This window comes from Neomonachus schauinslandi, chromosome X, assembly GCF_002201575.2.
Source record: "Neomonachus schauinslandi chromosome X, ASM220157v2, whole genome shotgun sequence".
In the NCBI taxonomy this organism is placed as follows: Eukaryota; Metazoa; Chordata; class Mammalia; order Carnivora; family Phocidae; genus Neomonachus; species Neomonachus schauinslandi.
In genome coordinates, this window is record NC_058419.1 from 2,228,981 (window position 1) to 2,241,097 (window position 12,117).

General features: G+C 38.1%; 1 protein-coding gene across 1 annotated transcript in view; it reads left to right on the forward strand.

The window, feature by feature from the left end:
- Positions 1-9,318, forward strand: part of LOC110574832 (synaptonemal complex protein 3-like) — a 14,578-nt gene extending 5,260 nt beyond the window's left edge. The window contains exons 2-8 of the mRNA XM_044911906.1: positions 546-615; positions 768-802; positions 3,015-3,132; positions 4,019-4,118; positions 6,058-6,156; positions 8,465-8,569; positions 8,699-9,318. Coding sequence (XP_044767841.1) covers positions 546-615; positions 768-802; positions 3,015-3,132; positions 4,019-4,118; positions 6,058-6,156; positions 8,465-8,569; positions 8,699-8,752 — 581 coding nt within the window. The 3' untranslated portion in view covers positions 8,753-9,318. The remainder of the gene's footprint in view (positions 1-545; positions 616-767; positions 803-3,014; positions 3,133-4,018; positions 4,119-6,057; positions 6,157-8,464; positions 8,570-8,698) is intronic.
- Positions 9,319-12,117: the final 2,799 nt, after the last annotated feature.

Consider the following 12,117-nt stretch of genomic DNA (forward strand, 5'->3'; position numbering starts at 1 on the left):
TGTGTGTGTGTGTGTGTGTGTGTGTGTAAAGCAGTTCCACGTACCAGAGGTTGCCCACTTGATCCTCCTGTCCCAAACCAGGATTACCGAGGCTTAGATAGCAGCTCTTCTGCTCCCCCGCAGTCCTTCTTTCCAAAATATCTCACACCTGCTGGGTGATGTACTCTGGCATTAACCTTGAAGGGCTTGTAACACCGTCTCCATCGCATGGTCCTGGTCCCTGATCTAGTTTCATCTGGCCTTGCACATGCATGCTTCCTTTCCTGGGTCTGCCTTAAAAAAACTTTTGTTTGCGAGACGGAGGCCTAAAAAACTCCACGGTGAAGGTATTGCTCCCTGAAAACTGATCAAAATGCCATACTTCATTTTATTGTTTTAGAGTTAAATGCAATTAGCCAACATGCAGTACATCATTAGTTTGTGACAGAATGTTCAGTGATTCCTTAGTTGCGTATAACAGCCAGTGCTCATCACATCACGTGCCCTCCTTAGTGCCCACCACCATACTTCATTTTAAAATGTTTTCCGCTTTTATTTCCACGCAGGAAACAGTCCACTAACTGAATACTACGGGGGAAGAAGGCCTTCTGCAGTAACGTTTGAGGAAGATGTGGGGTAATGTGTTCATAGTATTTTCACTCACCAGATCAAGTCAACTTGGCTTACATAACAATTATTCTCTGTAAAATCCTAGAATGAGACATTTTTTCCAAAACAAACATGATCTTTGTTTATCCTTAATAATGTTTGATGTAACGTCTTCACAGGAATGAAATACAGAAGATGCTGCAAGGACTTGGAGGTATGCTTAAGTGATGTTTGCGGTGGAAAAAAAAATGGTTTTAAACCATACAGCTTTTATAAATGGAAATGTTAATGAGTGGTCTGCAACACTGATTTTAATGCCTTGTTCTCGTATGTAGGATATTACACAGGTATTTAGTGTGATTCAACTTTGCAAGTTTCTTTACTGACCTTTTCCATTGTTGATGTGGAAAAGTAAAAATGGTACTAACCTTGATGAGGTAAGAATGATGCCATTATTTTACACACATGTACATGTAATATAAATTAATATAAATTAAACAGAGAAAAGTTTGAACCTCCTTTTGTGTGCACAGATTAGGTGATACATCAATTTTTAATGTCAATTTTAAATTTCCTTAATTTAGTTACTTTTCATAACTTTCCGGTGTCCTGTTCTTTGGAGCAGCAGCACAAATTGAATCCTCTAAAAAACAAACAAACAAAAAACTCTTTATTGTTACTTTTCATTAGCAAACTAAAGAACTCTCCTAGCTAGTGAGAAATATATAATCATATCCAAACTCCTGAGTTTTATGTTGTTTGGTCAGATGTCAGTTACACCATCTGCACTACAGGACAGGACCCTTAGCAGGGTCCAAGTCAATTTACGGCTCTTCGATAGAGATCATCCTTACAAGCAAGTACGTTTTGAAGGCTTTGCTCTATTTGGTGGTGACAAAGTGCTTGCTTTGTGAGCTGTCTGATAAACTTCTTACTATAGATGGATTCCGGATGTATAAAATATTGTTATTATAGTGCAGATCCTTCATGACTACTGAAAAATAAGTATTGATTGTAGATCCATAAAGTCAAATCATATGATTTGCAAAGCTTTATTTGAAGTATTAAGATTCTGTGAAATGCAGCACTTATGGATAAAAGTGTTATGTAAAAAGCTCCATGAAAATATTTTTTAAATGTTTTTGAATTCATTTATTTAAATTAGAATTTTTACACCCGCAGCCCTTGTCTCTTTTAGTAAAACACAGTTAAAAGCATCACGCACTAGATCGCTTGAAAAATAATTTTTTTTAATGTGCGATATAATTATTTTTATCCTTTTGAGGATCATTTTTAAGAAAACACTTTTGTGCGTTTTATATAATGCATTCTTCTTTTAAATTTTTTTTTTTTTAAAGATTTTATTTATTTATTTGACAGAGAGAGACATAGCGAGAGCAGGAACACAAGCCGGGGGAGTGGGAGAGGGAGAAGCAGGCTTCCCGCAGAGCAGGGAGCCCGATGTGGGACTCGATCCCAGGACCCTGGGATCATGACCTGAGCCGAAGGCAGACGCTTAACGACTGAGCCACCCAGGCGCCCCTCTTCTTTTAAATTTAATTTAATTTTATTATGTTACGTTAGTCACCGTACAGTACATCATTAGTTTTTGATGTAGTGATCCACGATTCGTTGTTTTCGTATAACACCCGGTGCTCCATGCAGTACGTGCCCTCCTTAATACCCATCACCAGGCTAACCCATCCCCCCACACCCCTCCCCTCTAGAACCCTCAGTTTGTTTCTCGGAGTCTATGGACTGACTCATGGTTCGTCTCCCCCTCCGATTCCCAACCCCTTCATTTTTCCCTTCCTTCTCCTAATGTCCTCCGTGTTATTCCTTATGTTCCACAAATCAGTGAAACCATATGATAATTGACTTTCTCTGCTCGACTTACTTCACTTAGCATATATAATGCATTCTAATGGTAATCCATCTAAACATGTCCCTTGAATTGGAGGATATTTTATAAATTTAGAGAAATTTGCCTTTTAGCTGTTTTCTCACAAGGAAATTAAAGTCTGTCTTTGGGGTTCTCTATACGCATTTTGATAATGGAAAATATTTTGATTACTATCCCCTTTTCATTATCTCTAAACTAAAAGGTGACCTGCAGTTAGAAAAATTATAACTGGGATACTAGTACCAGAAAGATTTTACAGAAAATAGTGAGCAAATCTTGCTTTTTGAAATGATGCCTGTGTTATAATTTTTATTTTACTTATTTTATTTTTTAAAGTGTAATTGGTGTACAGTATTATATTAGTTCCAGGTATACGACATAGTGATTGGACATTTATGATGTCTGTATTATAAATTTTAAATGTCTTTGCATATTGCTGAGACAACATTTACACATATTGACTCGTATATATGAAAACAAAATAATTTTCAACACTAAATTTCAATGAATGTTTTCTATACAGTTGACATTAAACAGGCTCTTCTTGCAAAGAGAAAAATGTTTGAAGTGAATGCCAAAGCTTTTGTCAAAACCACTAACGAAAAAATTGAGCATGTTTGGAACATACAGCAAGAACAAAGGTGAAGTTGTTGGGTTTTGTTGTTTTGTTTTGTTTTTAAGTCACGATGACATTTGTATCATTTCTTAGTATTCGTTGGTGCGAATAACCTAAGACAAATTCTATTATATTGAATTTTCCAGCGAAAAAAATAGATTTTGCTTGATTTTTTTCTAAGCAGATAAATTCTGTTAACCTCACTCCTTAACAGAATTGAGATGTATCTCCTGGAAGCCAATAAAGATGACCTTTTTTCCCTTTCAAATAACAATTGAGTTTTCTTCCTATAACATTAATTCGTATTTATTCTAGACCTACACTAGCTGAACTTCAGGTAAATGTCTTAAACCATTGTTCTTGTGATAGTTAACTGTATTCAGTTATGTAGAAAAGGTTGATCTTATATTATAAATAATTTGCATATTTTAGTAAATTGTGTTCACTGTTCTTTCTTAAAAACCATTGTTGTGCCAATGAGGGGAAATATTTAAGTGAAATATTCCTGTTTGGAAACCTTCTATGATAAATGGATATGATATCCTTATTGAATCTACTTATCATATCAGAACATACATGTTCTTCAGTAAGAAGAAATGGAAAGTAAACTGCTTTTAGATAAAATGAATTTTTCTGGAAAATTGATAGTACAGTAAATCCTCACTAGTTTTTAAGAGGTAAGGCATGTGAGATAGCTTATATATTGGTCAGTCAGGGACGATACTTTTGGAATAAGAGTAAATTGTTCGTGTAGCCTTTCTGTTTCTCAGGAGACTATTTCAGCTGCTATTACGCTGTTACTGCCGTCTCCTTTTATGGTGTAAATTGTGTCAAATCAATTTTGTTTTGAATATGGTTAATTTTTCCATATCTTTATGAGGTGTGACGGTGCTCATTATTGTGTTTTACAGGCAGAATCTTCATCTCAAATATTCTCAGCAGTTTCTGACTTTGTATCGGGCGTGGGATACAGACATGCGGAAAGCCCGGGAACAAGAAGAAAAACTAGCTGTTGGTATCAGCCTTGGCTTTAAAATTGATTTATTTATTGTATCAAAGTCTCAAGTGGCAGTAGGTCATGCAAAAACAGAGCAGAGAATGTAGAGTCCATGAGCCCAGATGGGTAAAGATGGGTGGAAGATGTAGCGGTGGGAGACTGAATGTTCTATTTGGATTGCCTCAGTCTATTTAGTGATATATAGGAAGGTCACCAGTTAAGAGTTAGAGTGGTGGAGGAGGTGTTGCCTTTGAGGGGCAGAGAAGTCCTGGAACTGTTTCCTGAGAGCGGGCCAGCGAATGGACTAGGGAAATATCATTGCCAAGCAGCATTATGGGTCTAATTGAGGTTAGTGTCATAGTGATCATGAATTTAAGGTGAGACCCCTCTGCATGGTTGTGGCAGAGCAGCTGGAGAGTTGGATTTTCCAGGGTTGCGGTTTAGCCACGCAGATCAACAGAGCGAAAAGGGGGCAAGGTACACGTGCAAGCACATAGGTATAATGATTGGCCATGGAATTTAAGCCAAGAAGGAGGAAAAGGGAGAATATGAGAGTGGGGACTGGGGACCATGAAAAGTCGCAGGATCGATGGGATGTTAATCCTGAAAGAGCATTGAACTGTAGTAAAAAAGGTAGAGAACTACAAACAGGGAGGTAGAGGTTGAATGTCGGGGGCGGGGGGAAGTGGACAAACAGTATAGTACAGTGCTCAAGAGCCTGGACTCTGGAACCATTTTGGGGGGATCCAATCCTGGTTGACCAGTACTAGCTGTGAAATCAGGGACAAATTGTTTATCTCTGTACCTCACTCAGTTTCCTCACCTATGAAAGGAGACGAGACATAATAAGAGTACTTGCCTCATAGAGTTGTTTTGAGAATTAAATGAGATCATATATAATAAGTTTATTTAAAATGGCTCAGAACAGTACCTGACACACAGTTCCTATATAAGTCTCTGCTCTACTTAATATTATGTAGATGTTGCAGTTATTGGGAATGACAGAATCCGGGGTATGACTATGTAAGTGAGTGACTAAAGTAGGGAAGAGGACAAAATTATTGCTGGAGATTAGGTCAAGGAACAGAGAGGCTAGGATCATCTGTATGCATACTGAAATGACCAAGAATTAATACATGTTTTGAATGTTGTTAAGAAAGAATATCTCTGGGACGTCTGGGTGGCTCAGTCGGCTAAGCGTCTGCCTTCGGCTCAGGTCATGATCCCAGGGTCCTGGGATCAAGGCCCACATCGGGCTCCTTGCTCAGCAGGAAGCCTGCTTCTCCCTCTGCCTCTGCCCCTCCCCCTGCTTGTGCGCTCTCTGTCTCTGTCTCTCTCTGATAATAAATAAAATCTTAAAGGGGCGCCTGGGTGGCTCAGTTGGTTAAGCGACTGCCTTCGGCTCAGGTCATGATCCTGGAGTACTGGGATCGAGTCCCGCATCGGGCTCCTTGCTCAGCAGGGAGTCTGCTTCTTCCTCTGACCCTCCTCCCTCTCATGCTCTCTGTCTCTCATTCTCTCTGTCTCAAATAAATAAATAAAATCTAAAAAAAATAAAAATAAAAATAAAATAAAATCTTAAAAAAAAGAAAGAAAGAAAGAAAGAATATCTCTTCTGAAACTACTGTTAGGAAGGATTAGTGTATAGATTTTTGCCTACTTGTGGTAAACACATTTTTGGAAGGGTCATTTGTGGATTTTGAAGTCAAAAATTAAAACATGTTTTCAGTATTGGTGAGAAAGACAATTTCCTACTTAATGGCTACTAGGTAGGATCATCGTATTGTTTCTGTATATTAGTGGTGAATAAACTTGGTCACAAAAGTTGTTAAAACAGGAAATGTTAACAAGTATCGATTTAAAGAATATTCCTTTCAAACTTGATGTATAATTATGTTTTCTAAATATTAAATGTTACCCACATTTTATCACCCTTTTCTTTTATATTTGTAGGGTATGTTCCGAGAGCAACGAAAGATTCTTCAACAGGCTAGAGCTGTTCAGAACCAGAGGCTGCAAAAAATTAAAAACTTACATGAGCAATTCTTAAAGGTCTGTTGTATTTGGCAACACAATACATTCTTATAAAACATAATATGTAGGCGCGCCTGGGTGGTTCAGTCAGTTGAGCAACCGACTGCTGGTTTTGGCTCAGGTCGTGGGTCCTGATCTCATGGGTTGTGGGATCGAGCCCCGCCTCGTGCCTCCTGCTTAGCGGGGAGTCTGCTTGAAGATTCTCTCCTTCTGCCCCTCCTCCCACTTGCATGTGCACATGCTCTCTCTCTCTCTCATAAGTAAGTAAATATTTTAAAATATATATATAAAATGTATGTAAAAGTAGAAGACTGTTTCTTTCCAAATCTTTGGGGAAGGGGGAACCATTTAGGTTGTACATCTAAATTGTTAAACATTGTCCATTTGGAATTCATTGTTTTGGATTTAACATAATTGGTAAATGCATTTTTATTTTTAGAATTAATTAATAGTTTTGTGGGAGTCATCTAAAACAGGGAACTGTACAGAGGGAATTTTACCTAGAAATATATGTATTGTGAAGAAAACTGGTACTTTATTAACACTTTAATCATAATTTTTTGTTCAACAATCAGTTTTGAGGAGATCGGCGATAAATTTATAGTGGAAACTAGGAAGTCTATAAATCACTTCTACGTGTCTTTTACTTGTGTTAACGGTTTCTGTTAAATATGAGTAGGCAGTTGTAATTGATGAATAGCACTTTTATATTCAAATGCGTTACATGAGTGTTTTATGGCATATTTGCTTTTGGAATATTAGACTAATAATGACTTTATATGCATACTTAAAATCATAAGAAAAGGTCTAAATGTATAACAGAATGAAAAAGCCAGAGGAGGACTAAACGTTTGTGAGTTGAGAATGATCTGCTGGGATATTTGCACATTAGCAAATTGTCCTCAGTGACACAGACCTCTTCTTCGTGCAGATATATACTTGTTTAGGAGGCAATGGAAGCCTGCACATTCCCCTTCTTTTTTCTTGGTGTGTGTATGTGGGCGGGGAGGGAGGGGCGGCGGAGGGGAGTGGGAGGTGTACTTTACCTCTGCAGCTGTACCTTAATATCTTTCTTTGAATTCCCACTGCCACTGCCCCGAGTTCAGGATCTCATCATTCCCTGCTTATACTATTAAACTCTCATCTGAGTTCTCTCTTCTCCGGTCCATCCTTCCCAGTTCTGCAATATGATGTTCCAAAACGTATACCTTCCCTCCTGAAAACCTGCCATTAGCTTCCCACTTAAACACTCAGGTATTCAACGTCTGCCCTGTAACAAGACTCCCTTTGTAGTTTTATACTTACATTCCTCCTTTCCTCCCACCCCTCCAGTACACTAACTCACCATTACTTCCTTGTTTCTAGAGTACTTTCAATTCCCTCTTCCCTTTACCTACTGAAATCTTACTCTTTTGCCAACTAAATCAGAATCAATCTTATTTTCCAGTACACAGTCATGGCAAGTTGTGTTTCCTTAATTGTTACAAAGTTTTTGTGTTGTTTTTATTTACATGTTTTTTTATTCTCACTGGAATAAGGAAGGAAGAGATCGTGCATTCATTTTCCAAATTCCTCCACAGCACTTAACAGTACTTTTTACGCAGTATGTGCTAGATCACTATTTGTTAAGTGAACAGTAAGGATTTAGAACACGTTTGTTTTTCATAACTTAAAGAGGTCGTGTTACAGATCATTTTATTCCCTCCAATGGAATCATGTTACATTGATTTTTACTCATTATAAGTGCAGTGCTACATGGTATTTAGAAAGCTTATTAGAGAGATTTAAAATCATGGTATTTCATTCTGTGGGACTGCCAGTCTTTTTTTTTCCTCCACCTTGACCTTAACTGTTTATTCACCCATTGTTTCGAGCAAAGTGTACTACTGTCATGCCTCTATAATAATAATAATATTTGACTCAAACACAACATTTAAAAAATTTCCTAAGTGGGTATTTTGATCTCCATGTATTAGGTATAATATTTTATTTGGAATAAATAACGAGCATCCTTTGAATATTAAGAATTGTTACTTTTGAAATTTAATTTAATTTTTTAAAAGATTTTATTTATTTTTTGGGGGGGAGAGAGAGAGCGCCCATGAGCAGGGGGAGGGGCAGAGGGAGATGGAGAAGCAGACTCCCCGCCGAGCAGGGAGCTCGACGTGGGGGCTCGATCCCAGGACCCCGAGATCATGACCTGAGCCGAAGGCAGACGCTTAACTGACTGAGCCACCCAGGCGCCCCTTGAAATTTTTAATTTTACATGTTTGGAGCATGAGATGAAAAGTGGTGGTTTGTAACTGAACTAGGCTTTTTGTTTTAGAGTATGCAGGACTTAGAGAAGGACCATGAACATCTTCTTACTGATGAACAAAGCGAAGTTAGGGAAGACATGACCAAGTTGCGAAACAAAATTATGATGGAAGCTGTAAGTGGTGTATATTTAATATTAAGAACTAAGGAGGGATGTGAGCATTGGGGTATTTTGTTGGCCAAAATGTATATAACAATTACCTAAATAACACGCGAATGTTTAATATTTCCTTCCTTGAAACAGCAGCAGCAAGCGCTGGCAATCGTTCAGAAGTCTCTTCATTCCCTGTTGTTCTGATGACTTTGAAGAAAGAACAGGAACCCAAGTCTTACGATACAAGTGTAACATTAGCTACACTGAACCACGTTGTAGTAGTTTAAAAATTATAGTTGAAATCAGTACATCTTGTTTATCATAGCTTGCTTGGTAAGTGCAAGAATCTATTCCGGTTAAAACCCCCAACCCTAAACAGTTATGTGGGTAGCAGCAATTCCACAATTATATGTATTACGCTTTCAGCCCTTCGTTAGTAATGACTTTTTGTACTTAACACTGTCAGTTAACTTTTAACAATAACGATGATTTAATTCTAGGCTTGGCCTCAGCGGATCTGTATCAGTCCCAAAAGGTTCAAAGCACAAGTACAGAAAGAAGGTTACATTGCTTTTCCTAAAGGAAAAAAAAAATTAAAGAATATAAAATCTATCTTATCCATGTACCTGCTTGTATTTACTCATTAGTTTACAGAGCCAATTCCAATAAAAATATGATTTCAGAAGAAAATGTACTCTACTGCCTTATAAAAATTATTGAAAGTAAACATGAGATTGTGTTTTTGAATAAATTAAACTGCCTAAAATCACTGGGAGAACAGAACTACATATATAAATATCCGTGCTGAGACATGGGTTTGTGAATATGTCATTTCCACCAAGACATCAAAATGTCATTTACCTGGGGCGCCTGGGTGGCTCAGTCGTTAAGCGTCTGCCTTCGGCTCAGGTCATGATCCCAGGGTTCTGGGATCGAGCCCCACATGGCGGGAAGCCTGCTTCTCCCTCTCCCACTCCCCCTGCTTGTGTTCCCTCTCTCGCTATGTCTCTCTCTGTCAAATAAATAAATAAAATCTTTAAAAAAAAAAAAAAGTCATTTACTTGGTGTTGGTTCACTATTAAATGACACCTGCCCTTAGCATTGATTGAAAGTATTTCATTAATATGCACATATACTTAATCACTTATGGTTTGAGTATTTCACATCTGTCTATAAAGATAAATTACCTACAGTGCTTTGTTTTCAAGTTTAATATTCATTGAGTATGTGGAATGTTGATTCTTATATTTGAGAACTAAGAACTTGAATAATTCTTATACCTTTCCTTTTGTAATGGGCCTTTTTCTTTTTTTACGTTTAATAACATAACACCATCTTCATTTGGGCACATTATTTAATAAACATGACATTGTTTCAGAATATATTTGGAATAAGTCAGTTAAATATATTTTTGTGAATTACTGAAATTGTTTTCAAGAATCATTCAGAACAAAACAATCCCATTTGGAGGAGAGGAATGATTTTCTCCTGTTTTTTTGCATGGTGTTTTGTTCTGTTTTGCTTTGTTTTACATTAATTCTGACCCGTGTATACCACCTTTCTGTTTGTTTTAAGGTTTTCCAAGTTTTTAAAAATAAGCCCATATAGAATCTCTTTTTCTAACTGCAATAATGTATACAGGAATAAATGAGTCCACCACCACTTTCCAATATTTGACATTACAGGGAGAATTTAATTGCTCAATTTCACATGTTTGTAAAGAACTTTCCTTTTAAGCCAACACATGTGTTGGTGTATGTGTCTGAAGTTCTGTTCCAAACTTCTAAGAAGGTCCTTATTTGGGAAGTTTTCCAGTAGCTATAGAGACAAAAATAAGTACTCCAAAGGTCCCTGTGAAAGTTCTAGTGTTCATACTAAGCCATCTAATTTTACGTGAGAGTGCAGAGACGATAATCAGTACATAATGTACTCAGTGATCAAACCGTTGACATTTATTTCATCCCCTGACAACCTCAAATGAGTAAATACCCACTTGAAGCAACTTTGGCTGATATTCTAAGGGGAAGAAATATTTTGCCATTATATTATAATTATTTATATATTTATACATAATTTTCCATTATATATTATTTGTATACATATTATAATTATACATATGTATATTATATATATTCTAACATATATATTAGACTTTATTTTTTAAAACAGGTTTAGGTTCACAGCAAAATAGAGAAGTCTTTTTTTTTTTTTTTCGCCCAAGTAAGCGGGTTTTACTTCAGGTTCATTTTTCCACTACCTTTCACTATAGTTGCTTTCAGGGAGAGCACTCAAAGGAAAGATGATGGAAATGAATCTGGTACTGGCTTATTTAAACCAGAAAGTATTTTAAGAATCCAATAAAACTAGGGCGCCTGGGTGGCTCAGATGGTTAAGCGTCTGCTTTCGGCTCAGGTCATGATCCCAGGGTCCTGGGATCGAGTCCCGCATCGGGCTCCCTGCTCAGCAGGGAGCCTGCTTCTCCCTCTGCCTCTGCCTCTGCCTCTCTCTCTCTCCCCCTGTCTCTCATGAATAAATAAATAAAATCTTAAAAAAAAAAAAGAATCCAATAAAACTAGGTAGAATTCAGTTCTTGGTACTTGTTTTAAGTATTACTGGCTGCCATAAAGAAAGGTCATAAGAAGCTATGGCACATTGTTAAGAAGGACAATTTTCTTCAGTCCTCAGTCCTGACCCAGTCCTTATCCTCAGTGTCTGGTTAACTGTGGACCTTCCGTCTGAAACCCAACCCTGCAGGACCACCCTCCCCACCTCTGTCCCTCCTCACACATCTGCTTCTTCCCTTTCCTCCTCCTTCCCCACGTTCAGAGAACACACACACACACATACACACACACACACACCCATCTCTTCACAACTTGTTTATTTTATTTTATTTTATTTTTTAAAGATTTATTTATTCACTTGAGAGAGCGAGAATGAGAGAGAGAATACATGAGAGGGGGGAGGGTTAGAGGGAGAAGCAGGCTCCTCGCTGAGCAGGGAGCCCGATGCGGGACTCGATCCAGGGACTCCAGGATCATGACCCGAGCCGAAGGCAGTTGCTTAACCAACTGAGCCACCTAGGCGCCCTTGTTTATTTTATTTTATTTTAATCATCGATGGGTGTACCCTGTTGGTTGGTTTATGGTTGGTCTCTAAGTAGTTAGCCATTTCTCAGGGGCCAGACCTCAGAGACTTGGCAGATAGTTCTGAGGTCTCTGGCCTCTGAAGCTCTGAATGCCCAGGTGGTCACTTGAAGTGGTGGAGATCTCCGTGCTGTCTTGTTCCTGTTCTGGCTCATTTTGATACAGTTCCTTGTTGTGCCTGTGATAATGGCCACATAATGTTGACCCTCTTGCTTTCTTAGATTTAATCAAAGGGCTGGGTGTCTATGGCCATACCACCCTGAATGTGCCCAATCTCATCTAATCAAAGGGCTGGGGGTTTCTGGACAGGCTTTTTTTGTTGTTCTCAAACTCCCTTGAAGGTGTGTTTTTACTCTCATGGTCGTCTTCAGGACCTGGAAGGACAATGGGGTGAGCAGAGAGGGGTACTGGTTTGGAAGAAGA